At 39.7% G+C, this 27,950-nt stretch overlaps 1 protein-coding gene across 5 annotated transcripts in view; it reads left to right on the top strand.

Annotated features, from left to right (window-relative positions):
- PDE7A (phosphodiesterase 7A) overlaps window positions 1-27,950 on the top strand; it is a 70,628-nt gene that overhangs the window by 3,718 nt on the left and 38,960 nt on the right. Inside the window, exon 1 of one of the 5 annotated variants that reach the window (XM_052704780.1) lies at window positions 26,524-26,631. The exons of 2 other annotated variants lie outside the window; for them this stretch is intronic. In XM_052704780.1, coding sequence (XP_052560740.1) covers window positions 26,572-26,631 — 60 coding nt within the window. In that variant the 5' untranslated portion in view covers window positions 26,524-26,571. Of the gene's footprint in view, window positions 1-26,523; window positions 26,632-27,950 lie in introns of those variants that run through there. 2 more of the 5 variants (XM_052704777.1, XM_052704779.1) reach the window with 2 other exon arrangements.

Below are 27,950 nucleotides of genomic sequence, written 5' to 3'. Positions count from 1 at the left end.
GAAAACCACTTTAGAAACACAGCTGTGAGCACTTTTTGATGACATGCCCAGCATTGCACTCCACACGCACACAAAAAGCGAACCAACAAAAAAACTTGAATTGAGAGGTCAGCACATGTTTGCATGGCATAAAAAGCAGTCTCAGAAACATGTCATAAGTGAGTAAGAGAAAACTTTGGCCTAGCCTGTCATTCTTGCCTCCTTTTTATCCTTCTGCCATGTTACTGGTTCCATGCTGGCTTCAGTGCCTCCAAAAATCCATCAGAGGAGGTTGTTGGTGGAGTCTGAATAGAAGTAATGATCCAGTTTTTGCCTTTCTGCCCATAAGGGTTGGAACAAAAGAGATGTAAGGATGAAATTCCATTAAGAGGGAAAGGGGCAAGTAGTAAAAGATTCCAATGGAATGTCAGAAATGTAGGCAGTAAGCTGTTACCTGAAGTGTTGGGTATTGTTGTTCACCAGGTCATTCGTAACTTACTGTCTGCTCTCTAATAACCAGCTCATTATTGCATCTTAATTTCATGCATTTAAGCAGCGTAGCATTGTGCTCTGTGTCTCTGCATGCTACATGCATCTGAATAATAGACTGCAGGTCATGCATGTGGGATCCTAAGTTTGATTTAAAGAGGACACAGCTGGAAAGAAAGGCAGAAAGAGCAGCTGGAGGTGCCTGGCCCTGGGCGGCTCTTCAGTGAGAGGTCCATGTTTCCTCTGAGAAATGTGCTTCCCAGCAGCAACCAAATGCCTTGGACAGCTTTTGCTGACATTGCTGATGTTTGTCCATTACACCAGGTGTGAGATCCAACTACATTTCCTGCTGCATATAGCATTAGAAAACATGGGTGTGTTTTTACGGTCTGGACATAGGCATTGGTTGGTCTTCAATCCCACGGTCACACCTTTCTGCGCTGAGAAGTGTTGGCGTGACCTATTTTTCCCTCGGAGCTGCTCGTTTCTGCATTTTCCCTTTGGTCGTGTCAACTTCTTTTTTTTTGATCAGGTTATTTTTCAGCCCTTGCTGATTCATAGTGTAGCTTCAAAAATGATCGTTCGTGCCTGTTAGTAATGAGGAAGCAGTATGTCACAGTGCTAGACCAGGAGTAATGAGCAGTGGGGAGACAGAAGGAATGCCTTATGTTGGGCCTGCTATTGAATGTGGAACTTACCCCAAGCTCCTTTCTTTACGCGTTCTCTGTTTTTCATAACTTCTCTTTTATTTGGTTCCAATCCTCCTCATCAGTGTTTTGCAGCCTCTTGCTCTTTTATTAGCTTTCCCCTACCATTTCCTGTATCTCTGCTGCATGAATAATTAACAAGTGAAAATAATGAAATAATTTTCATGGTGTGATTCCTAGCCTCTGGAATTAATTCTGTGTGTTGTTGCAATGCTTGCCATTCCCTTCATCTTGTATTTATTGTGTCTGGTTGCTGAGATTGCATCTATTCATATGAGAGGCAGAGACTGACTACGGCTCTGCACAGCATGGACAAGTTCAGATTGGGGGTTTTGTGCACAGAAGTAATTTTATGTGGCAGTTCATTTTTAAAATGCTTTCTGAGTTTTATGACCAATTAATTTTTTCATACATTGGAATGTAAAGCAGCCTTGGTACCTTCATTCTGCAAAAGGTCATGGCAGCTTATTTCATAGCCCTTAATTGCCATGGAAGATCTAAGCAGAGTAATAGTTTTAAATCCTCATTAATTAGTTTGTCTTGGATCGCCACAAGTCAATTCTGTGTTACTTCTTTGTCTAGGTTGTGTAACATATATACAAAGTATACTTTGTGCATTGTATCAGTGTCAACTTTCTGGTGCTGTTTTTGAAAGGGAACTGGTTTGAAAAGAAAACCAGCCTGTGGTTAAAATTCATTTTTTGAAAACTTAAAACAATTTTGCAAGGGTTTAGCTTTACCTTGATTATTCATATATTAAATTATAAGGTAATGAGGTAGCAATGTAGTGCAAATATGGGTTGTTAGTCTTAAAAGTGCTTTGTTTGGGATGTTTGTTTCAGCAGCATTTCTTAAAAACCTGCATTTGCTAAGTCAGTCTCCTTCAGGTTACTGCAGAAAAGTTCCATCTTGGATTAATTTTGACTCAGCATGCTAATATACTCAATGGTGAGGTAAAATAAAACTCTTAAAAAAAAAAATGAATGCAATTTTCAGACACTTGTGTTTTACTACAACTGCTGTGGCATGTGGAAGATGATGTTGGGGACATCTGGGATGGAATCCTTGTTTGTTCAGTTCATCTACTGTCTGCAAAGCCTGCTGGGGTGGAAGGGAACCCTGGCGGTAGTAAGAATGTGCTTTGTTGGAGCAGTACCCCATCATGCTGATGACCATTGGCTTATTGCTTGCTTGCGTTTTGCTCATCACTCTGTATCTGCAAATTTCCACTTGTTTTCTGCTGAACTGTAGGTGTTCCAAGTGTGCTTGGTCACTTTCTAGCATGGAGGATCTCTGATTCATGACTGTTTCTAGGTACTATGAGGTTGTGGCTCCCATTTAAGAAACGCCTTCTGACTGGACTAAGTGTGTTGTATTTTCTTAAAAATTTACTGAATTTGCATGCAGATTGGTTTCACATTTCTGGATAAAAAAATCTGAAGTTATTTAGTTCTCATTTGCTGTACAAATCTTTGTTAACACAGATCAATACTTTCTGCATGTGAATTTGGTTGTCTAAGATAAATTCATATGTATTGTGATATTACTTAAAGCATGTGGTTTGTTCTGTTCTTTAGGTTATTCTTTCCTTGTAAATGCAGGATTCAGGATGGACCCAGTAAGAAAAAAAAATAGTTTCATGGTAATTTTGAAAATGATGCTAAGTAGTGCTTTTAGCATGAATAGTCCTTTGTGTGCACTCAAAACTAGATAAAACGTTCAATTCTGTATTAATGGCTTCCACTGTTGAAAAAACAGTTGTGTATGAGCAAGCACAGATACTTTGTGTGTGTGCACATGCGTGTAGGGCCTTACATGTGTGTGTCTGGGACCTGGGGCTGAACCTAGACCTCTCTAATTCCTGTTAAATATGATGCACAAAATTCCTCAGTGGAACTTGGAAGTGGTTGAGTTTCATTAGATGTGAAGTTTTCCTTGATTTGCTCTGATTATGTCATTAACAAGTAACTGCTGTGTGAATAAGCAGCCAGTGTAATCCAGTGGGGCAGCCTGCCAAGGTATTTTATTATAAAAATGCAGTTCTAGAAACTTGGATTTAAAAGCTAGTTGGGGAATTGCTTATTTGTATGTTTATATCCTAGGTGTACTGTAAGAAATCTGTAGCCAAATGTTTTGTTTTCTTTCTGGTCTAGAATAACTTTTGTGGCTGTTATCTCACCTCTCCTGCCCTCCTCCCACCCACACCGAGATTTTTTTATTTCTGTTGCAGCAGCCTAACTCCTGTTTTCTTCCTGCTTTTCCCCCCGCTTTGTACACCTGTGATCCAGCAATCTGATTTATTATCTTCCTAACCACACTCCCGCAATAATTATAATTAAACAGATTCCCAGAGTCAGCTTTTCATCGCAAGGCAGAGGGCAAATTCCTCTCTCTGCTTCTAACTGGAAATATGAGGTAGCCAAAATCTGCAGTAGGCCTGCCCGAACATCAAGAAGAGTGTGCTGGAATGAGAGTAATGAGAATAGCTCTGTGTCAGCAGAAGAGTTTCTCCTGCTCCTTGCTGCCAGATGAGATACTGGAGAGAAAGCAACCGTTTCCTCTAGGAGCAGTCTGTCTTCTTCCCCCTCATCTTCCCATAGCAAGCACAGCTGGAGGCTAATGACTAGTCAAATGGGGCATTTATTACTTGTGAAAGACAAGTGCTGCCCATCAATTCTATCCCAAGGGTAGAAGAAACACAGGAAAAGATACAGGAGCTTATTTCAAGACTGTGAGGGGAAGAAATTACGATGGCTGGTGGCTTGAGACTTGGGTAGGTGGATCAGCCTTGGTATGGGGATGTTTTAAACATAGTTGCATGCAGTTTCCTTTGCATGTGGTTGTCTTCAGTTGTTTTGGAAACTGAGATATTGTGTTGGGGTGCTGACGAGCAAGTGACTTCCTGACAGACACGCTCATAAATCTAGATCAGGGTAACAGAACATTCTTACAAAATGTAGTGTTTTAGTATTATAGCCCTATCGTAGAGTTTCTCTCCAGGGCCCACGTCTGTCATGGCAGGAGTAACACTGGTCTGAGTTCATTCTTGCTTTATTTGTAGCTAATACGTTGATGTTGCAGTTGAAGGTGCACTGAGAAGCTTTCATGTTTAGTCACTCATAAATTAGTACTTCCGTTAAAAAAAAAACACCAGAAAAACCCACAACCCCAAGGACTTTTCAGCAGCGTAGCTAAGTTCTTGTGCCTTTGAAATATGGAGGGGAAAGGAGTCCTGTTAGTAGTGCCCTGTCTTAGCTTCTCTTTTGGAGTAATAAAAGTATGCACCTAATTCTCAAAAAATCTAGAGTACTTATATTTCCTTTGTTGTTATCTGTAGACTATTAGGCTGTAGATTCAGCAGCTGAATTAACTGAGCTCTTCCTTCTATTGGGGGGAGAAAAAATCATCCATCGTTTCTTTTGCAGCTGCAAACATGGTGTGAAACTGCTAAACAGAATATGTCATGGAAACACGTGTGGGGAGTTTCCTTTAGCATTCTTGCTTATAATGAAGATCTGTAGAAGGGCTTTATGGGGTTTCTTTTATTTCTCTTGTTTTGAAGTCAGAGCTGTTTTCTTCAATATGGTGATGGTAGGAACTTTATGTTTTTTCGCTGGACTTCAAATAATTAATCACCTTGTCATTTGAAGCAATGATGATGTGGTAGGCTGGTTAAAACATACAGTACTTAGCCTACGGATCTGTCAGAGGAAATGATCTAATTTTATCTATTGCCTGAATTAAAGGAAAAGGTAAGCTTGAGCTTTTTAGCTTGAGAGTTGCATATCTAAAATACTTGCAAAAAACTGTCCCCCCCATTCATTTTGTCCCTCTTTCAAGGAGGGTCTTGTTATTCTCCTGAGTGTAGTCATCCTATTTATATCCTTGCCACAGAAAGTGAGATAATTTAACAAACCTACCATAAGAAAAGACACAAGTAAACGTAGCACGTTGCAGGTACTAAATTCCTTAGGTTTTTCTTGCAGGGAATGTGTTGAAATTGTACTCGGCAATCTCGAGCTCTTTTAAAGAGGGGAAAAAAGGCTTCATCTCCTGAGGGGGGCTGAATGGTCGAAGCTGTGGTCACCTTGGTGTTTTTCTTGTTCCTGTAATACTCCGGCATTGTTTTTGCCAGTGCCCTCCAGCTTAGGCTGAGGCGTGAAGGAATGTTGTGTGTCTGTCAACAGTTTACGGGCTGGTCCGGCCTGGTTCCATGACCAGTGGGGCGGAGGGATTTCGCAAAATCCGTGCCTCCAAAAAAAAGGAGCAGGGGACCCCAAAATAACTAAAAACAGCAGCAATGCTCTGAGGAGAAACAAACTAACTTACTAAATATAGTTTTGGAATGCAAGATAACACAGTGTAATACAATATAATCAGAATTGAAGCTAATAAATCAAATATAATGAGAGAGAATGTCCGAAAGGTGGATAGGCCTCACCACAACACTGAGGTGAGATGTGCAGTGCAGTTGAGCAGCAGGGAGGTGAGAGGAGAGCTAATGAAGAGCTGATGAGAAAGAGCACCTCAGGTGACCTTGCCAGGAGTTCTGTTTCCTCTCCGTGACCGCAAAGTCCCCTGGGGAACGCGGTTCTTCTTCTCTTCTGGGCAGGTACCCAGGACTTGAGCATTAACAATTAAACTCCCAGTGCCCCACATGATGTTATGATGTAGAAAACCAAAAATCATAAAACCATAACAGTGTCTTAATAAGAGGCCCTTGGTTGAAGTCTTCACCTACTGCTTTTTGATACAGTAGAATTCAAGTGAAATAATCCATGCACTACAATGCTAATCCATTTTCATGAGCTTTTTAGGAAGGATGATCTGAGAGAATTAGACAAAAAGTTATTATTCATGATTGGTTGAATAAGTAGGGAAGGCTATTATGACTAATGAAGTTTAAGACTTCTTTTCCTTTCTCTTGGATACTGTTGTATTAATAACAGCGTAGGAAAGAGGGCATGTTTTAAAGTAAGATACAACAAAAAACAGATTTTATTTAAACCAATTTGGAGACAGGAGGTCAGTTTTTTCTCTTATCATGAACGAGGCAGAGGGCCTGATTGGGTGGGGGAAGGAGGAGATGGTGAGAAGTTAAGGAATACATCTTATGTGCATTTTTTTTTTTTAATGAAGTGAAGATGTTACGGAAAAATTTTGTTTCTGATGCTCCTCGAGATAAGATATTAGAAGCCGAGTGTAGTAATTATTTATTTAATGCATTGTATAAAATGGAAGCAATTTCTTTAAGTCTGTGCTGTTTGATGCTCTCCAGTGCTGAGCATAGTGTTTGGTGATGAATGTTGATTAGAGCCATGGATATTTTTTTACCTGGTATTACTTTAAACAGAATCTCTCCGTTTTCAGAAGATAGATTTATTTAATGTATTCAGTCTTAATTTCAGTGCTCTTTTTGTTGTTAATTTAAGCAGTATGGGTTGTAGTGTTGCTTCTAACTGCATATCCTTACTCCTTCTCTTGTGCTGACTCTTGCACTCCTCTGACCCTGCGGAGTACTGGCTCACACAGCTAAAGCAGCAAAAACCCTTCCTTTTTTTTCTGTCTCTTTTGCTCTTTCTGCAGGATGTGAGGGAAGGAATGGAAACTGCAGTCAGAGGCAGCACTGACCCGAGTTGTCTGCACAGCACTGGAGGAATGTCCAGAGCAGCTGACACTGCGTGATTGTTTCAGTTTCTCCCCAAAGGAGTGGGTTGAATAAACGCCCTATTGTTATCCAAATCAACTAGTGCACTGTGTTGTGCTGTTTAGTGTTTTTGAAAAGACATCCTGCACCCTGTGGCTCTTATACATTAGTATTTGCATAACTTCCACATCTGTAATTTTATCTTTATAAGATGAGGCCACGTTTCTGTGCTTTTTGGGTATTGGATAGACTTGACTTGGTAATGAGAATGTTTTAAGAGGTAGGCTATCATTAACCTTTGAACAAATGCTTGACAGACTACATTAAGTCTAAAGAATGCATATTTTTTTCTTCTTTTTAACAGTAAAACACCCAATTTGGAAATTTGGATGATAGACTTGGCAAAATGAAGAAAAAAAAAAAAAAAGGGGGGGGGGGGTTCTTTTATGTATGAACACTGCATTTAGAAAAAATGTACAAATGAAGGGTTATTTTCTCATGAAACTGAAAGCTTCTTTCCTTTCTGCACCTTGCGCTGAAAAGTGGCTGTGGTTGTTACAGCTTATAAATGAAATGTGTCAGAACAGGAGAATCATTCTTTTGTCTTTGGAGAAGTGCTGAGAATACTTAAAAGGTTTGTGAGTGTCTGTCTGAATATATGTACATAAAAATGTGATAAGTAGATGATGGTATGGTGGGTGCTGCATAGATTCAGAAAGCATAGAAAGCAGCACTCAGCCTGCCATTTGCTAAGTTGCCATCTTGCATCTGACAGGTCACAGGACAAAACTATATTGTAAAAATACCAATTTCTGGAAGATCTATTGCTTTCACTTTGTATTTCTGAACAATAAGCTTATACTTATGAGATTGCTGGCCTTTATCATTTACAGTGAGGTTTTAGAAGTACTTGGTTGGAATGAAAAACAGATAAAGGCAAATTGGTTTTATGCCATTTTAATTTAATGCTTCAGGATGATGTCAGGTGACTGTTTCATTTATCCTCTTTGTTCTTTTTTGTTCCCCACCTTCTGCATTTGTAGCTGTTGTATATCTCTTTTAGAGTCTGCATAGGTTGCCCTGCAGTGTGTCTTCGGCCAAGCACAGTCATACCATGACAGCTATTCTCCGTGTTACTGAGTTGCCAACCCGAACAAATTTGGGTTGACTCATTCCATGTGTGCACAGTTGTCCAGCCTTTGGTTTTTGCTGAATTCAGTGGAGTGTTCAACATGCTGGTGATGTTGATTGGCAGAATTATTTCAAATCCCAACCTGCAGTGAGTCCATCTGTTTGATGGAGGTATTTGTGAGTAGGTTGTTAGGGTCCCATCTTGCCCTAGGGGCAGTGCCTTCAGGGATGGCCTGTGCTGGCCTACCATGCACAGCACTAGGGGAATGTAGGTGTACAGGGGAATTTGGGAACTGTCCAAGCACAGGAAATAAGTGCATTGTGATGGAAGATGATGAAAGAAAAGGAGCTGCAGCAATCAATGTATTGAACCCATTTGAAGTGTTGCTGGCTGCAGGAGATTCCATGTGAGGGTCTTCCCTGAAGTTCCCTTTCTGATCTGTGAGATCAAAAGACTAGGGAAAGCTAAGGGCTGTATCCAGACTTGTGCCACCATTCTGGGGTTTGTCCTGCTTGTGAAAAGAAGGCAAGATAATTGATGTGAAGTGCTTGATGGCAGAACATAACATTGTTTTGAAAGCAGTACATTTTTGTTTAATGCACACATCGATCTCCATCTGTTTCATCTGTTGCATTTCCTACATGCAGTGCCTCTTTTGTGGCCTTGCTCTCATAATATCCCTCAGATGATGGCTCAGATACAGTCCCTCAGACCTTTTGTGAGGACTCAATTTGGAATTGTTTGGAAGCATGATCTGTGCTTTTTGATGTCAAATACGTGTGTAAAATCCTACAGAAGGGTAAAGGAGGACAAAACTTCTTGAGTTTCTAAAACAAATAGGAAAGACAGTTAAAATGTATAGCAGTGCCTGTAACAAACAAAAACAACAAAACAAAAAACACAGAACAAATAGTGTGTGCATGTGGGATTTAATTGTGTGCATCTTTTCCATATATTTAAGGTAGGAGTTCCTTTGTAGAGGTCTTCAAAGAGACGCACGCTTTAGTCTTGTCCCTTGACTATTTGTGAGGTACAAAGGGTGTCCCAAGTGCAAACTCCTGCTGCTTTCTGATGCCAAACTAGTTCATTCTTTTTCTCTTTCACATGTATTTCTTTTTTAAGCATGAGCATGCATGCTTTAAAAAATATATCATGCACGGATGAACAAGGTTCAGAATTCTGAGGTTTTTTAGTTGACTACTTTAAATTGTCTTGCAATCATCACAGATCAAATTATAGCAGAACTATGCCTTCCTGAAGATGATAAAGGAGTTTTAAGTGTGCTAAAAGCCACTCTTGAGGCCATGGGGGTGCAAATTAGCTCTAATTAGCCTATGATGGAATGTGTCATTGAGGTTTTTAAAACTTACTGTTCTATAAGGTAGGTATCCCAGCATGTTTCTCAAGATGTCTTACCGTGTTGAAATCCTCATGACACCACCTGGAGGGTTCTACTTTAAATTGCTTTGGCTTCATGATGTGTATCTCCAAAGCCAGCTGACAACTGAAAGTGTTAGAACATCTGCAGGAACCACATTACATAAACGTGCTGGCAACAATGCCAAGTCTTCCCACACATTCAGATAAAACTGGTACGGCTGTTCTATCTTCTTAATCAGCTTTGTCCAGCCATCAAGGTGATTTGTCTCTGGAAATGATGTCAGTTAGTAAAGAATGTGTGGTACCTCACATATTGGCAGGGAAATTGCCGTTGTAAGAAGCTGAGAAGGAAGAGTGGAGGTTGGTGCTGAGGTTCCCTTTTGGAAGATGGAGCCTACAGAATGTCGTCAGCATCGTGGCTCTTAATGCTAACTGGTTTCAAGGTATGAAAATTAACTGCAAAATACAATGCTGTTTCTGTCTGAACTTCAAGGCTTTTTTCTTTTCTTTCTGCAAGTAAATGATGAGATGGGTAACAATAACTGCTTCAGTGTTGCCTAGGATATTGCCAGGGCTGTGCATTGAAAGCTTACAAAGCAGCGTTCCAGAAGTTTTATCTGTACTGACAAACGTAACCAACTCCACTTGCAACCTGAATATATTTTTGTTACTTGTTAAGTTCACATGGGCTCATTAAGTTCTTTCCTTAAAAGTCAATTGTTATATAAGTATGCTGAATTTATTATATTTTTGCTGATAGTATTGACTTAGATAATTTGATTAAAAGCACTTTGTGCGTCACTACATATTAAAATTATTTTTCGTTCAAGTACAGTAGGTGAAACATCGCAGTTACAGCTCCTGGAATTCATGTGCTTTTTTGTTCCCTGGTTTTTATTCATATTAGTGGAGGGCATTAAAGTTAAGACAAATTTTTTTTCATTATTTTGATTAAGCTCCTCTGTTTTCATCTTTCATCTAAAGAGAACACGTTTTCAGTAACTCTTAAGGATCAAGGCCAAGTTCTTAGTATCTCTGTAACAGTTAACTTTGTCTGATGTTCTCCTGTTGATGGGGAAAAGGGAACTGAAACTTGTAGGTCTTTAAAATATCATTAAATGGAGGGTGAGTATTAGATGTTCAAGTTCTGTATGTTTTACAAAGTAAGTTTTTATCTTAGCCGTTAAGTTGTAGCATTTTGGCATGGGTTATTTCTGTACCTGAAAGGAATCCCTTGATAGAGGTTTCTAAGAGTCTTTGAGTATCTGCTTTTTCAGGGACAGCAGGGGAAGGAAAGGTCTTTGCTGTTAATGTCTTAGTCTGGTTATATATCTGCTCTACAGGATTGTGTTTCTTCTACAATAAACTTATTGTGTAGATTGCCCAGAGAGGTTGTGGATGCCCCGTCCTTGGAGGTGTTCAAGGCCAGGTTGGATGGGGCCCTGAGCAGTCTGCTTTAGCATTAAATGTGGAGATTGGTGGCCCTGCATGTGACGGGGGGGTTGGAAATTCATGATCCTTGAGGTCCCTTCCAACCCTGGCCATTCTGTGATTCTGTGATTAATGATCGTGGCTCCATCGACTGCCGTCGGCAGTCTCTGCCATCTTTTGCCAGCACAGTACAGAGCCCAGTGTGTAGCCTTGATCCACAGTCATCACACAAATCCACTGTCTGGTGTTCTGATACCTTACAGAGACCTTTATTAGGGTATACAAATTAAGTTGCAGGATGTTGATATTTTGGAGATATCAATTCTACAGAATCCATATGCCATTTAGGTGTATTAAAGTTCTTGGCTGTTTGGAAAGTTTGTGATATGAGTCCGTGTATTGTTTGACATCATACAGTGTTTCTAGTTAATCACTTTTCGCTTCTGATCTGATGATGCTTTTAGTGCTGGATCCTTCTTGATAGCTTGCCTGTCAGTCTTGACCATAGGCACAACAACCTTGTTTTTCTTACTAGAAGGCCAGATTCCAACCCTCCTCTGTGCCAATTTTTTCAGGAGAGTGCATCAAGATCAGAGATGGTAAGGGTTTATTAGTAGGACCTCTTTCAGTTCAAATGATACTACTGGTATGATGTTGATTTGATCTGATGGGATTTGACAACACCTGCAGTTTAAAAAAAGAAGTCTCTTACCTACTGATGATGCATGTACACACTGAGGAAATGAGTCACCTAGTATATATTTTCCTTGGTTTTCATTGGGGAAAGTGGATAGGAATCTGTGGAGCCTTCTGCACGTGTGTAGCAGGCTTTGACATGCACAGATTTAGTGCATGTGTGTAGGCTGTTCCCATATTCATAAGCTCCCTGAGTTTGTAACAGACTTTATCATAGAAAATGAGCTCAGTGCCCAGAACGTGCTGATTTTCTGTACGTGATACCAAGTTGCTCTCTGAAGGATTTCCAGATCTCTGGCAGCCCAGATTGATGAATATATGGAAATTGGATAGGTTAATTTTAAGAACTTTGTCCAAACTGGTGAAGTTAGCAGATGTGCTATTGCATATCCATGCCAAAATGGAAACAGGATGGGGAAAAATAGTCTGCCTGCTGCTTGTTGAGGGAAGCAAGAACATGCCTGCTTTCTCCTTTGGATCCGTGTTAGCGTGAGCTGTGGAGCCTGGGTCTCTTCTGAATTAATCTGGTGTGGTGATGAGTGTCAGGGGCTTAGCTCCTCTCTGCAGTGAGTTAATGGTGGTGGCTGGGATTAGTAAAAAGCCAGTGGATGTCGTCTGCTGTTAGAGTTCATGGGCTGCATAAGCTTACAGCTTCGTGAACTCACTCCTTTGCTTTCGAATCCTGCAAACATTTTACTTTTCTGACTTCAGGAAGCTTGCTCATTTCATTTCAGGAGAAGCTCTTATGTCTTGCTCCAAGCCTGAGGCCAGTTTCCCCATCCTCCCCATTTCACGTGCTTGGGTAATAAACTATCTTACTGACAGATTTTCTGGGTAGTTTAGTGACCTGGATTTAAAAAAAAAAAAAAAAAAAAAGGTTTCTCCACAGCATGAAAGCTAAAAGAGGAGAGAAGCTGAGCAGTGCTGCTGAATGGATCTTTGTGGTGCTTCAGCAATGCTTGTGTATATTTTTCAGAAATTTATAGGTTGGTTGTACATCTTCTAATGCAAGAAAAAAAACATGCAGTGAAACTTGTGAAAGGTGAACCTGAGCAAACTTAGCAATTGGAGGAAAAAAGGTACAGTTCCTTGAGAATTGTCTCAATTTGTTCACTGAATCCCCTAAATCTTTCTATCTAAAGTAAGAACAAATAAAAGTAAGTAGTTCTGATATTTGTGGAATAGTGGAGTATCCTAAGTTGGAAGGGACCCACAAAGGTCTTGGAATGAAACTCTTGGCTCCAAGTCATTTTTAGTGTTATTTGAAGTGCAGTGGAGGTGGTTTCAGTCCAGCTGTCCACTGGGTTCCTTACATTTCATCCTTTTACTTACTTTAAATGTTGTCAGCTCTACAAATCAACTGCTCTTCCAATTCTGAAGAATTTCAGTGTTGCGGAAGAACAAACTATAGACATTAGATGGAGGAAGATGTAAGAAGCCCATCAGGTAAACTTGTCAGAGTATATTTTATACAAATGTAGTAAAATGTCTAGGGGGAAAAAATAAGTATGTAGTATTATTTGGTTAGAGGAGAGGAGTGATGGAAGGCTGAGAGGTTTTGCAGCTGGATGGAGGAGTGGGAGACAGCTTGTGGCGAGGAGGCCTAGACCCACAAGAGTTGAGCTTTTTTGTAGTATTTCTTCCTCTTCCTCCAAGGTTTGTGTTATACTGAACCCTGTTTTGCAAAAGCAGGGAATAAAAGGGAGATGTAATAACGTGGATGTATTTGGGCGCACTCCAGCCCTGTGTGTGGTACCCAGCATGTACCATATCAGATGGCACAGCAGCCTCAGTTAAGGTATTCTGAAATACTTAGGATAGTACTCCTCTACCAGTGACACAGGCCATTACCTGATGATTTGAGTTTGTCGAATAAACTGCTCTATACCTGTGCATTTTAAACCAATTATTTTTATTAAACAAGGAAACTTAATTATAGTGATGTTTATTCTCATTGTAATAATTACAAAGGTTCTTAGAAGGATCTCAAGAGCTGTGCTGTGCTCTTGTGGCTAACCTGTTCAAAGCTTTGCTCAATGTTACATTTTTTAGGGTCAAAGGCATTTCAGATCAAACTGTGCACTTGAAAACTTGCTCTCATCACTAAGGGCAGATTGCTTTACAGTTAACTTCCTGTCCGCACCCAGCTCCTCTTACTGTATGCTGGGACTTAGGAAGCATCGGATGTTGAACTGGCCTGCCTTGAGGAAGCAACTGTGGACAATTTCTGAGCCTGAAAATTTTAAAGACTTTTGTTTATCTTTTGGGTTTATAGATAGTAGAAGCAGAAAATCCTCTGTAGAAAGTTCAGTTGTCTAGGGAAAAGTGTAAGTAGCTCAGGACAAGGGGGATAAGAACAAATTACTGTATGCAACTAATTTTGTTTGCGTGATACTGCTTTCTGTAAACAGCTGGTACTCACTGGTTTAAACATGATTGCTTTCATTTGTGAATCTCCAAGTACAATTAATGCAGAGTCTATCTCTAAACATTTATTGCTCATGAAACATTTTTGAATTGTTAATTTTGAGAGTGGATTTTGGTTTTATGTTATTAGAATGTGATGATTGATGCATTTAGTTTGTTGAGGAAGTATGGGATAGATGAGTGGACAGTGAGATTAAGAAGGGTTAAGAACTGGCTGACTGGCAGAGCACAGAGGGCCGTCGTTGGTGGTGCAGAGTCTGGCTGAAGACCTCTAACTAGCGGTGCTGGGTCTGGTCTTGTTCAACATCTTCCATCGGGGTTGGAACTACATGATGGGGTTGGAACTACATGATCCTTGAGGTCCCTTCCAACCCAGGTGATTCTGTGATTCTGTGATCTTCATCAGTGACCTTGATGAGGGGATAGTGGCCACCCTCAGCAAGTTTGCTGATGATACGAAGTTGGGAGGATTGGCTGACACGCCTGAAGGCTGTGCTGCCATTCAGCAAGACCTGGACAGGCTGGAGAGCTGGGCAGTAAGAAACTGGATGAGGTTCAACGAAAGCAAGTGTAGAGTCTTGCATCTAGGGAGGAATAATTGCATGCACAAATACAGGCTAGGGGATGAGCTGCTGGAGAGGAGCTCTGCAGAGAGGGGTCTGGGCGTCCTGTGGACGACAGGTTGGCCATGAGCCAGCAGTGTGCCCTTGTGGCCAAAAAGGCCAATGGCATCCAGGGGTGCATTAAAAAGAGCGTGGCAGCAGGTCGAGGGAGGTGATCCTCCCCCTCTACTCTGCCCTGGTAAGGCCTCATGTGGAGCACTGCGTCCAGTTCTGGGCTCCCCAGTACAAAAAAGACAGGGGCCTCTTACAAGGAGTCCAGTGGAGGGCCACAAAGATGGTGAAGGGCCTGGAGCATCTCTCCTATGAAGAAAGGCTGAGTGAACTGGGTCTGTTCAGCCTTGAGAAAAGAAGACTGAGAGGGGACCTGATCCAGGTTTATAAATATCTGAGGTGTGGGGGGCAGAGTGGAGAGGCCAGTCTCTTTTCAGCAGTGTGTGGAGACAGGACAAGGGGAAACGGCCAGAAACTGCAGCATAGGAAGTTCCACACAAATGTGCGCAAGAACTTCCTTACGGTGAGGGTGATGGAGCACTGGAACAGGCTGCCCAGGGAGGTGGTGGAGTCTCCTCTGGAGATGTTCAAGAGCTGCCTGGACGCCTACCTGTGCGACCTGCTGTAGGGAACCTGCTTTGGCAGGGGAGTTGGTCTCGATGATCTCTGGAGGTCCCTTCCAACCCCTACAATTCTGTGATTCTGTGATTCTGTATTTTAGAGCAGCTGACATGGCCTTTGAGATGAATCTAGTGTGCAACTTCGGTGGATCATGTGGGTAAGGGATGTTCTGACCTAATGAAATTTCCATAGTACTTTTTTCTAAAAACCAAAAAACACCCTGTGATTGAATGTTTTACTTCCCTTATTGATGTAATTTTGAAAAGAAGCGTTACATTTAGGAAATATGCATTTGGATTATTTTTGCAGTCTGTATTAACATCCTTACACTGATGCATTGAGGAGTTTAAATTTTAACAGGATTAGCTTATAGGAAGAGTTGTGCTTCTAGGAGGGACGTAATGATTTACGAACTGGAAGAATACAATCCTAACAATCTTAAATAGGGTGCACAGAAGGTTTGAGGTCTGGACTGTGACCTTTGTGTTGGGATGGGGTTTTGAAATGAATACTTGTGAAATACTCTGATAATTTTGATGAGTGCTTTAGAGATGCCACTGAAAAAATTATAGTTCTGCCTTCACAGTGTGAGCACTTGGCAACAGTCTTCACATATTGCCATTTCAGACCTTTCACTTCTCTTTTTAAATAAATAATTATGACTTAATTATGGGAGCACTAACCTATGTGCTTATATTGACTTGAGGGCTCTGGGAAAAGCAGCATGTAATTTTACTCTTGGTCTATTTAAAAAAAAAAAAGTGTATGTTGTAAGAGTTAAGCTACATCAGCATTCTCTTTTTTTGGGAGGAGGAGACATAAAATTAACAATATCGTAACTGTGGGTTATAAACAGTTGACTGTGTTGGCTAATAATTTATTGCTATGAAAACTTCAGCGTGGGATATTTTTCAAAATACGTTTCACTTGTCTGGAAGATCACATCTGACGTTTTCTTGAAGAATAGGAATAATTTGCTAGAAATACTCATTTCTCTCAAAGTAGACTAAAAATTCAGTGTTGAAAAATAATTGATTTGTAGTTTTCAGGATATGGAAATTTTTTTTGCAATTCACAATTTGGGAAGTGAATGAAGGGCCAGGAACTGGGCTTTTCACTGGGGCTTTCCAGAAGTTCTCTGGCATGGGGTGCAGCAGGACTTGAACCAGGCTGGTGAGTCAGCCAAAGTGTGTGCACAGTACCTTTACTTTCTTGTTCTCCTACAGTATTATTTGATGGAATATGATGCAAAAAAGGGGTCAGTAGGATGAGAGTGAGTCACTTGATTGCGCATTTAAAATGTTTGTTAGAGGCATGAGGAAAATCTTGTAGCTTTGTTTAGGGGAATAGGAAGGAAGATGCTGGGGGTAATTGTGATGGTGGTATACTGATTTACAGCATGAGAAACAAGGCTCTGCATAAAGCCAACAAAAGTGTGAAAGGACCACTCCGGGATCTTCAGCTAGGGGCTGGGTTTTTTCTGTTTTTTGAGATAAGCCTTTATGAGTAGGCTCAGAGCTCCTCGTCCTCTTCAGGAGCAGTGACATACATACTCAGGAACTGCTTTAAAGAAAAGAATGGCTTTAGTGTTTCCTATTGTTCTCTTCTTCTGATATTTAATTCTATGTGCTCATCTGTATTTCCATAAGCCTTGAAATTTCCTCAGGAGGTGAGAAAGACGTGACTCTGAGTATAATTAAAGCCTGTCTTCCATCATCTGCGGAGCAGTAACTGACAGCAGATCCTCCTTTCTCTGGGAGAACAGTGCAAACACTTCTGTACGCCTCTTGATGAGCATCTCCCAGCTCTGACAGTGCTGAGCTGATGCTTCTCTCTGAGTTTGCAGTTAGGCAGCAGTCATGCGAGTTACTCCTCTCCTTTTCCCTCATTTTCCAAATGCTTTGTTTAATGTAGCTTATTTGTCTTGGCATTTTGCTTCTTTCCTTAGTCTTTCTATAATATTAGAGCAATACATTCATAAGGAAATCATGGTGATCCAATATACTACATTTTCCTCTTGCTGCTTAAGTCATGTAATATTTATAAAATTAATTGCGTCTTAGTTTGTGACACACAGCACAGGTTTCATACTGGAGATAATCCCATGGCAAGATGAGATGGCTTCTCACCAAAAATGGGATTGACTAATGAAACTGAGTCTGAAGACCAAAGCTGGGATCTGCCAATAAACTTACAAGCGATTTCTATACACCAGAAATTTTAGGAGCTTTCAAACGTGCTGAATTAATTAATTGTTGGCCAGAGTTCTTGGTTAAAATGATAGATTTTAACACTAGTTTCTGTGCAAAGAATGCTGTAAGTGAACTAAACCCAAGATGTTAAATAGGGAAGTACCTAACCGTTGCCGTAATTAGGTGTCACTTCAAAGCCTGTGCTAAGATTTTCCACTACAGCTTTTCAGCACTTCCACAAGTTCAGCATGCCCTGTACAGATGCTTAATTTGTATGCTGGGCCCTGTGATAAGCTATTTCTGTCGATGAGATTCCAAAATTATAGGCACTGATGTCAATGCAGATGAGGTTAACCTAATTTGGTCAAGAGAGGGCTATACCATGCAAAAATCTTCTCTACATGGGCGCATAAAGGCCGCTGCCAAGACTGACAGGTGTCCAGTGGGTGGCAAGGAGTTTCACAGATAAATATTCTTGTTAGTGCTGCTACAATTCTTGTTTCTGTAGGAAACAATGTCAGAATTGTACTGCTTTTATGTCCTTCCACTCCACTATCTTTCCAGGATTAACTACCTAGGTTGTGCCGAAAGTAATGCCTCCTATTTATTTCCATGGAAACTACAACAGATATAAAAAACCAAAATAATGCTGTTTGATACAACAAATTCTCAGCTACAAAATGTGATTTTTTTTTCAGTGTAGTCACCACCATCAGCTATGCATTTTCACTAGTGATGAACAAGAGCCTGTATGCTGCACTCTTAAAAATCTGTATCAGCAGAGGTGACCTGCTGTTACCACTGCTAAAACACACCACCCACTGCCACGCTGTGCTCACATCCACTGTTTGGTTTCCATCACCACTCAGCAAGAGTTGATATATGTCAGTGGGTGCCATTTTTTCCTGTATGGAGGAATTCAGTTCCACTCCTGTGCTCCATACGCTCTTCCATGTCAGGCGCCATTTTGTCACACTGCTCTCTGCTGCCATCTGTCACACAGCAACAGAATGGAACAGAATATTGGTGAGAAGGTTCAGCCTCTACTGCCGTATCACCAACATCTGCTTCTGACATTGTGGGCCAACACAGTGAAGTAGGAGGCATTACTTTTGGAACAGCCTTTGTAACTGGAACTGAATTTTTGGAATGATACTCTTTTAAATCCTACTCTCTGATCTTTTATATACTGGATTCTTAAATTCAATTTCCATTTCATATCGATGTCTGACAATGAACATATCTTTTTACCTTCAAAAATGGAGTATTAAAATTGGAATTGAAATCCCAGGAAAAAGATTATTTAATCTTTGCTATTTTTTAATAATCAGAGATCTTGGAATCTTATAAATACGATAAAATGTACATCCAGGTAGAATAAGAATTCTGTACAAGTATATCGTATTTTAGAGAAGGCTGCACAGGTATTAACTGTACTCCACAAACCATTATCCAAGCTTTTTGCCTTTTTCCTGTCAATGTACCAGCTGTTAAATGCATCAGAATTTCATTACTATATTTACAGAGCACATTATAGAGCACTTTTCTTTGCATGTCTGTTTCCATACCTCCTTAAGTTAATCTGGGATTGCATTCATGTGGCTTCTTTGGGCTAGTTTAGCTCTGAGCTTGTAATTCTCCTGTTACTTTGTCAGCTCTTTCTTTAATGATGTTTTTAAAACAAACAAAGAAATTCTCCGTATCCAAGAGAGAGCATTTTATGCTGACCTCTCTGTAAGAAAAGGCTGAAACTTTTCAGTGCTTCCAATCCAGTCTAAGACTGGCAGACCTAAGGCAAGACACTGGTGAGAAGCTCTCTGTTAATGGTTCCTCTCTAGTGAGTGAGATGCTGAAATAAGCAGAGTAGAGTTTTGATGGAAAATCTTTGGATACATGTGTTGTTGGCACCCTCATACCTACAGAATATTATTTTAGTGCAGAGGCTACTTGAAGAATGCATAAATGCGTATAAAATGTGCCAATTGTATGAAAATGCCATTATTGAACTTTATTTAATGCATTTACTATGAGACATTTGTAACCTGTACGGGTCAGAGAAGGAGGATTTGAGAGGAGGTAGGATAGAGAAGTACAGGTAGCTCAATAAAAGGTGGTCAGCTGGCAGTAGTGCAGCGTAGCCCAGAGAGTGAGGTGAGGTGTTGCAATGGCTGGTGTTGACCTGGCCTGGGGAAGGTTAGGGGTTTCAGCACCCAGTCTCATTCGAGCTGTTCTGAGTTTAACCAGGTCAGCTGCAATGGGTCTGCTTAACCAGTTCAGTTGAAATTGGTCAGCTTAGCCTGGGTGGCTGTAGGTTTAATTAGTTCTTGGGAAAACTCATGGAAAACTACAAGCATTTTGGATATGGTGCATCAGCAAGTTCCAAAATAAGTGTTTAGTGGGAAGAGTCTCCAGAAGAATTTTCACCATAAATAATTGTAGCACACCCTAACTGTATTTTTTCACAAGCTTAAAAAGTTACATTTTTGAAGTGGAAGAAGTTGAATGTAGTTGCCTAATGTAACTTTATCTTTTTTTCTGTATTTCAGATAGCATCTGTCACTTCTTAGTTAAACGATTTGCTTTTTTAATGAAATGCTTGAGCATGGCCAGCGTGATCTCGTTTTGAATCTCTTTCATCTTTATAAATTCTGTGGTGACTATTTCAGTTAATTATTTTTTTTTTTCATTTGTAATGCCATTATATTATTAAAATACTGTACTGATTTGTGGATTTGACAGCACACGGTAATAACTAGTTTCAGTGTTTGACCTGGGTAGTCGTTTTGGTATTTTAATGGAAATGATCAAAAACAAGGCTGGGCCAGTTTTACTGTGAAATAAATCATCTGAATATTTTGTTGCCAGCTCTCCTTAATGTATTAATCTGAAACTTTCAGCTTTCCCCCTTTAAACTTGATCTTTTTTGACAACATAATGTTTCTGTATTTCTGTATCATTGCAAACAGGGCACCAGAAATGTTGGTCTTATTTTATTTTTTTTTACCTTTTACATGTTTAGCATATTTTTGGGTCTTTACTGAATGTGTATATGCCTAAAGAAATGCTGAATTTTTATTTTGATTTTTTTTTTCCTGTTGGAACCTTATTTTATTTATTTATTTTTTTAAATAGAATCTGAAAATGTTGCCTAAAATCCTTGAATAAGCATCTGGTTATGATAAATGGAAACTGGTACGTCTCAATAGATGCCAATATTTTAATTTTCTGTTAACTTGTGATACTCACCAATAAGTGAAGTGAAGCATGGATAGGGGCTGTCAGAAGCAGTTCCTTTAGCAATACTGGAGAAACAAATACTTGATGATAAGTACAAGGCAGGGGAATGCTTATAATGTTGAGGGAGGTGAGCCCACATAGTTACAGGAGCTTACCCACCAATTGGGATCCACATAGCAGCTATCTGGTATGAGAGACTACCCTTCGGTTGGGATCCAAATACATGCTACGTGGCTTTCTTATTCAGTCTGTTCATTTCTGAAAGAGGAAGAAGCCAGGAAGCAAGTGAAAGAGCAGAGTGCAGCGACTCACAGTGCTCTGCCCCCTTGGCTTTCTGCATCCACTTGTGGCACTGCTTGGCTCTGCTCCTTGCGTTCATGGCTCCACAAATGTGCTGTGGGGGCCCTGACTGCTTCCTGTGCTTCCTTGTTCCACAGCTTAAGTACTCAACTTAAATGGCAGACTTCTATGCTTTGTGTCTTCTGTAGATATTTTATGAAGGGTTATGGTAAGATGCAACTACTGTGGTTGTGTTTTGTTTTGTTTTTTTTTTCCCTTATGTTCCTTTTCTAGTATTGTGATATGTTGACATTTTTTTGATGTTGTCCTTCTGTGAGATTACAACCTCAGTATCTTGAATTTCGGTTTCTAGTTAAATATAAGACAGGCAGTATTACAGTCTTTCACCATTCGAAGGATGTGCTTTAGAAACAGAATGTAGCAGTTTTGTTACAGTATCTAAAACAGTTAGCTTTTTTGTCACGTGTTACTGTTCATCTGTTTTCACATACATAGCCAGGTTACTTGCTCATGTGAAGGGTGTTAAAATTCAAACAACTCTCAGTTTGCTTCCCAGCAAGCACTCAATCTGTGTGAAGATGCATTTAATAGCGTACGTCAGTAACTCAGAGCAGCTAAAACTTGGCCTTTGGATGCCTTACCTTCAGAACGCAGTCTGTCTTGAGTGACTGGGTTGCAAGCTGAAGGCCCTGACAGCACTTGTCTTTTAATAACTGTTCTGTTTTTTTTTTTTTTTCCCTCACCTACATTATGGACAAAAGCATTCATCTTGTATTCTGAAAACAGCCTAATTTCTTGCTGTGCCATAGACCTTTTGTGAGTCAGCAGATGCCAGTGTCCACGAACGGGTGCAGGCAGATGCAAACGGATGTAGACCAGCCCTGGTTGAGTACAACTGTTCTAAGGTGTTTCTGTGTCCAAGGTAATAAGCCTGAGTTCTGCAGACAGTTGAAAAATATGTTTCTCCCAAATAGAACATGGAAAATGCTTAGGCGTAGACTGTCATCTTAATAACTTCTTAATTAACTTTTTTGTTGTTGTTCCTTTCAAGAGCACTTTGTAGAAGCGCAGTAGAAATTCTTGCCATCATCTCTTCTCTGGAGAGAAGCAGAAGCCTAAGTTTGGTGGATTTAAACAAAGCCCTTGCTTCCTTTGTGCAGCCCTCATGAAGGTTGTAGGAAGGAAGCAAGGCTTGGGAAAGCAAAAAATGGGGAAGTGCCTTAAATGAATCTTGAAACACAGCACGATTCTTCGCTTGGCTGAGGATTTGATTCAACAGGAGTGGGAATTTACAGTGGAAGTTTTGTGCATGAGGACTGAGCAATGCTAACACAGATGTGCAGTGCTTGCTGACATTTCTGCAGTAAATGAACTTCATTACTTAAACCATTGGAAATGGTTGCTTTTTTGAGAGAGAATACACTGAGGTAGAGCATTTCATACCTAATAACACTATATATCTTTGTCAAAGTATTATTAAAACATACATTTAAATGTACATTAACCTGCTTTTTTGTTGTTGTTGTGGTGGCTGTGTACCCTCTTGTATCTGTCTTCTGACCCCAATCATCCCAAATCAAAGAGAAAAATCTGCTAAAGAATTTATACTCACAAAAGCTTATAAGCAATTGAAGTTCTTTATGCTGCATCATGTAAGTAGAGGTCACTGAAGCTTCAGTCAGACTTCAGACATATGCTTCTTTCTGTAGAGAATCTTCTGAAGTACCTTCTGTCATGACTGCTACATTAAAACAACCCTCTCCTTGCACCAAAACAAACAAAAACTCAGGTTATTCTAGTAATAGAGGTTACTTATTCAAAAAGGCAAATCTTCATCTTTATTGTGGAAAATGAAGGCTGGAATAGTTTGGAAAATCAGTTCCAACACTCTTCCCTTCTTTGTTTACACTTAAGTGCTGCTTTTTCTACTTTATTTTTTTATTTAAATGTCCCTTAAAATGCAATTGTAAGTAGCCTCAGAAAATTGGAGCCAGATTGAATGAGAATACCGTGCTATAGAATTTATGTTCCTTGGCTAAATATGTTTTTTTATAAGAATGAGGGTTGTGTGATACAAACTGGCCCAGAGACAGATGAACCAGTTTAGCTGCTTTGAATTTCCAATAGTATATTCTTTGTATTTCTAGAAATGGCAGTGCACTACATTGGAGAAACAACTGAAAGAGTAATCACAGTTCGTGATATGAAAGAATAAGCTCTTAGTTTAAACCCTATCTTGTATTTCAGAAGAAGCATTTTAGGAATAACTTATTTCTAGATGTTTAGAAATTAAAAATGCATTCATTGATAAACTGAGATGCATGCAGCTTTGTCAAATCATTTTTCCATGTTACTCGGGGCCATCTTTGTTAACCTGCGCAAATGTGATGTTGAGCAAAAAAAGATCAAAAACTAAAAACAGCCATCAAAAAAATGCGACATTGAACAGCCTGCTTACTTTAGCAAAGCTTTGTGTTTCCCTACCAAAATATATAATATCTGGTACCCTTTTTGGAAATAATATCTGAAGTGCACACAGGGTGATCCTGATAATATGTTAAGGTAGCTGATGAATGAGGAAATAAAAAGTTGGTGGATTCTGTTCATTCTCTGAGACTGGATCCTTTCTCTTCTTTCTCTTGCTTGCTGAAGTCTGTAGTGGAAGATATCTAAAACTTAAAAACATTTGTAAAGAAAATTCAACCTTCTGGATCAATGGCTGTTGTTGGCTTTTGGAAGGCCAAGTTCTGGAGTTGTAAGCCTTGCTTTAAGATCAGCCAGCCTCTTGAGTTTGATTGCAGTGACTTGGGTACTAATGGCTGTTTATGTGTGGTAACGGGTGAATTTTGCTACTTTAATTTCTTGTGCTTGCTTACTACTCACTAGCTGATAAGTGGCATTAATAATAAAAATATTTGGGATCATGTGCCTTCCTTTCAGCATGGCAAATTTATTAATTAAGAAGTTGAAATGAAGAACCTTAGGTCACATCTTAAATTAAGACATAAGCAGAAGTAGCATTTATAAAAATTGGCCATTGTCTATGTATTACGAAATTCTCAAAGTCTTATTCTTAGTGCTCATAAAAATAATGGGATATTTTCTACCTATTTTCCTTGAGTGTGGTATTCAGTATTTAGCTTGGGCTGCAGCAGTAGCAACCTTTGTTGTAGGACTGCTTTTTTCTTGGACTACCATCTTATACCATCTTAGTGAAGGGTGCTAGAGAGAGAGACAGATCACAAATGTTAGATGGTGAAATGTTAGATGGTGAGGTCAGGAGAAAAGTGAAGGAAAGATGGAAGCTGCTTTAGACCTTGCGTTATGTCTGATGACTTGATGAATGATAAGTATATTCTTTGCTGTTATTTACATTTTGTTAACGTTTTTGTGGTTAAATTCCTTGACCAGTCCAGAACAAGTAATGGATCAGACAGGACTGTATGCTAGAAATCCAGGTGCAACAAGTCACTCTTCTGTACTTGTTTGAGAAGATGACATTTGAAGGGCAGAGACCCCCTCAGAGATTTAATTTCTGGGCCAGCTTACAAGTATGTGCTTGTGAAATCAGGTCAGTCTGGAAAGTAGGAGTGATTTGTGTCAGGCTTCAAAATTCTGCATTAAAAAATACGTGGAGGTGGAGATATGTGAAACCCTGCTGCATTTAGACAGGAGTATCATATCAGATCCAGTAATGAAGTCCTATGAAATAATGAATAATGAACCCTATTCATTTATTGGGTTCATTTATTTCAACTGTGAGTTTCTTGTAGGTGTTGCTGGATTTATTTTATTTTGCTGAAAAGCATTTAAAGAAGCATCTGTTAGATGTAGTAGTTACAGAGGTTTGGAAGATAATGAGTTATTCTTAAAGTTATTCATTAAAAATAATGGGACAAATGAGTACTTACAAACATATAATTAAAATTGTGATCCTGTACTTTAGTTCTCGGGATAAAAGAGCCTTGGAGATTCCCAGATATGGAAGAAATAGGATCTTGGCAAATCATGATGGCCTATCAATCGAGAGCTAGAAGCTTGTGGTAGAAGCTTGTCCTATATTACAGCTATTTCAGAATGAAACCAAACTGACAACTTGGGCAAATTCCTTAGTGGAAGCTTTGTAACAACTGTTCTGAGACCCTCTTTCAGCTATATTGATAATGAAATCTTGTGTGTGGTGTTGTTGTTTTTTTTTTTTTTTAAGAATTACATGAGAAGAGGAAAGCAAAGGAAAGGATACACTGAGCAAAGGAAAAAGTGCTAGTAGAACACTTAGTAGTGGAATAGTAGAATATGCTTTTGCTTAGGTGGATTCACAGTGTCTTGTATCATTAATTTTAAATTGTCATTGGGATATTTGTTTGAAGACTGTAGGCAACACTATATGCATTTCTTCATTTGAACTGATGGTAAGGGATGAACTAGATGCTGGCTTGTATGCAGTATTTGTTATACAGTGGAAATTTTTCCTCGTGAAGCATCTAAATTTTGACAACTTTTAGCCTCCTGTGGTAGGGTCCAATTGAGGAAATTTGGCTGGATGTGGCCTTAGGGTATACACATGTATTTCCTGAGCTTCATGTAGTATGGATGTAAAGTTGCCCATAGCCACCGTGTAATCATCTGCTCTAGTTGTGTCAAACTGATAATGCAGATAGAGCCTAATGCCATTTATTGATTTTATTTATTTTAGCTAACACCAGATTAGTGACTATTAATCATCAGCGTGTCTTAAATTAGGTAGAGTGTTTGGAGACTGTAATGCTTGTAAATCTACATCCATGACAGATCATGTTTTGGGTGGATATGAACCTCTTATTTAAGGTCTGTATGTATCAGGCAGGGTACCAAATGGTGCATTTTGATTGAATGCTCATGCCTATGGTTTGGTTTGACTGGTATTCAGAAGCAGGCAGAGGGGAAAAAGCAAAAGATGTGCAATCAGTGCTCTTGGAGGAAATGATTCTTCTTGCTTGGAAATCCTGGCTGAGTGGGAGAGGACATGAGGGGTGAGTTCATCTATTTCAATGTTAAGCTGAAAAAATGTATTAGTTCATAGTTCAGGCATGAGCACGGATAGCTGTGAAGATACTGTAAAGGATGACTCAGTATTGGGTGAACATGAGAGATCAGAGAACCACAACTGGTTTTAACGACTGCATGTATTAAGTGCATTAACTTTTTTTCCCCATCACTTTATTTATAGTAACTTGCTACAAAAGGGTCCTTGAAATACGTTTTGAAGTTCAGTTCATTTTGGTTATCTGGGTGGCAGAGGCAAAGGGGGCCTTCTGAGTATCAGCTGGGGTGAAATCTGTTGGAAACGGGATCTTCATCAAATAAGCCCAGTGCTTGGCGAACTGCTATTTTGTAATAGGCTGATCCCGAGTCTAGCAAGCTTTGTTGCCTTAAAATACATATAATAAGTGTAATTGTGGTTTTTAATCTCTTTTACAAAATCCTGTGGATGTTATAAGGCTTTAATGTTGCCTGTGTCCTCTGGTTGTCATGCCTTCTTGTCCAGAGCTCTTGGCAGGAGGCGTGGGGCAGTGCTTCCATGTTGCTGGGCTGTCAGGTGACAGTGCTCCTGCGGCTGCTGGGCTGCAGCGCAGCCTCGCTTCCTCCTGTCCTGCTGCATGCGGTCCTGCAGGCTCAGAGACATTCAGCCTGTGGCACTGCGAGGGTCAGGGAGGGGATTACGCTTTCGGGCGATGCAATGGGAATTGCATCAGTCTGGTGTTTAACTCTGATCCTTATCAAATGGATTACTTCTAAGGTAGGTCATTTTATTGTTACGGTTTGACTAAATGGCTTTATAAGTAGTAGCCTGGGAGAAAACAACTCATTAAGAACTTCGTAAGTTCTTATTTTACTTCTTTTTTTTTTTTTTAAACTCTAATCTGTTTTGGAAATACATCATTCATAACTTCAGATTGCATTTCTTAAGTGTTCAAACATGATTTTATGGCTCTTGACTTCTTCCTTGCTTCAAGCGGGAAGGGTATGTTTGCAGCAGTGCCAATTAGGAAACTGCAAAAGGATCTGAAATGCCTTCCAAAGGGCAGGGTTTGGTTTGCTGGTCTTCAATCTTACAGAACTTTAAAGAGTTTGTGAAAATAAGGAAAAACAATTTTAAACATAGTGAGAATAATTCAGATTAGTGTTTTGCTTCCTGGACAGGATATCCTTTTTGTGTTGTTGATTTCAGGGCTGGGGGAGTGGAAATACCAGTTTTGTTTGCTTAGGTGAAATACCGGCTACTTCTCTCACTTTGTAGACTTTCAGCTGCAGATGCTTGTGTTAAGAAAAATGTGGGCTAGCGTTCAGCAAACTTAGGAGTTCCTACTCTATTGTTCTGGGGAAAATAAGTATCCACATAATGTATATGATGGTAATAAGTGAGGGTGGAATTGGTGTCTGAAATTGAGATCAGACTCTTCACAACACAGCTGACTGCCTAGCTTGAAATTAATTCCAAAAGGAGCAGTGCAGTTAAGTTTCATGTTGTGAAGGAGGGCTGGAATCAGTGCGGAGAATGAGGGAAGTGGAAAGAAATCAGAGTTCCTTCATCTTTACATAGATGGATATTTTTATTAATACTCGAATTGTTTTGTACAATCAGCAGGAGAATCTGACAAATGTGAATTAGAATTTGTCAAACCAAGCTTTGTCAAATCTCCTTGCCTTGAGCCGTCGGTCACTACCAGCAAGGCATTTCCAAATTTAAGGCAAAAGTGGCCAGGCTTAGTTGCTAGCAAAAGATCACAGTACACTAATAAATGTTCGTTTATGATGAAGGCGGATTCTGGTTTCCAAAGTTTTACAACTGGTATGCTAGTTGAGTATGTCATATCTGTTATACTGGCATAGTGGTTTTTGTTTGCTTGTGTTTGTTTTGTTTAATTTAGAATTTTGTCCTTATTCAGTTTGGTCAAAGTTTCTATTAAAGGGAGAATAGGAGTACTTCCAGACAGCTGATAGTACAATTAAAAACTCATAGTTATGTTCTTGATCACTTAAGTGGTCGTTTCTTTTAAATATGTTTTGGTGTGTTAATCCAATCACCTCTCTTTGCTTTTGTTATCCCAGTTTAAT

This window comes from Tympanuchus pallidicinctus, unplaced genomic scaffold, assembly GCF_026119805.1.
Source record: "Tympanuchus pallidicinctus isolate F22 unplaced genomic scaffold, pur_lepc_1.0 scaffold5, whole genome shotgun sequence".
Lineage (NCBI taxonomy): Eukaryota > Metazoa > Chordata > Aves > Galliformes > Phasianidae > Tympanuchus > Tympanuchus pallidicinctus.
The sequence above is the reverse complement of the archived record's forward strand: the minus strand, read 5'-3'. Positions and strand labels throughout refer to the sequence as shown.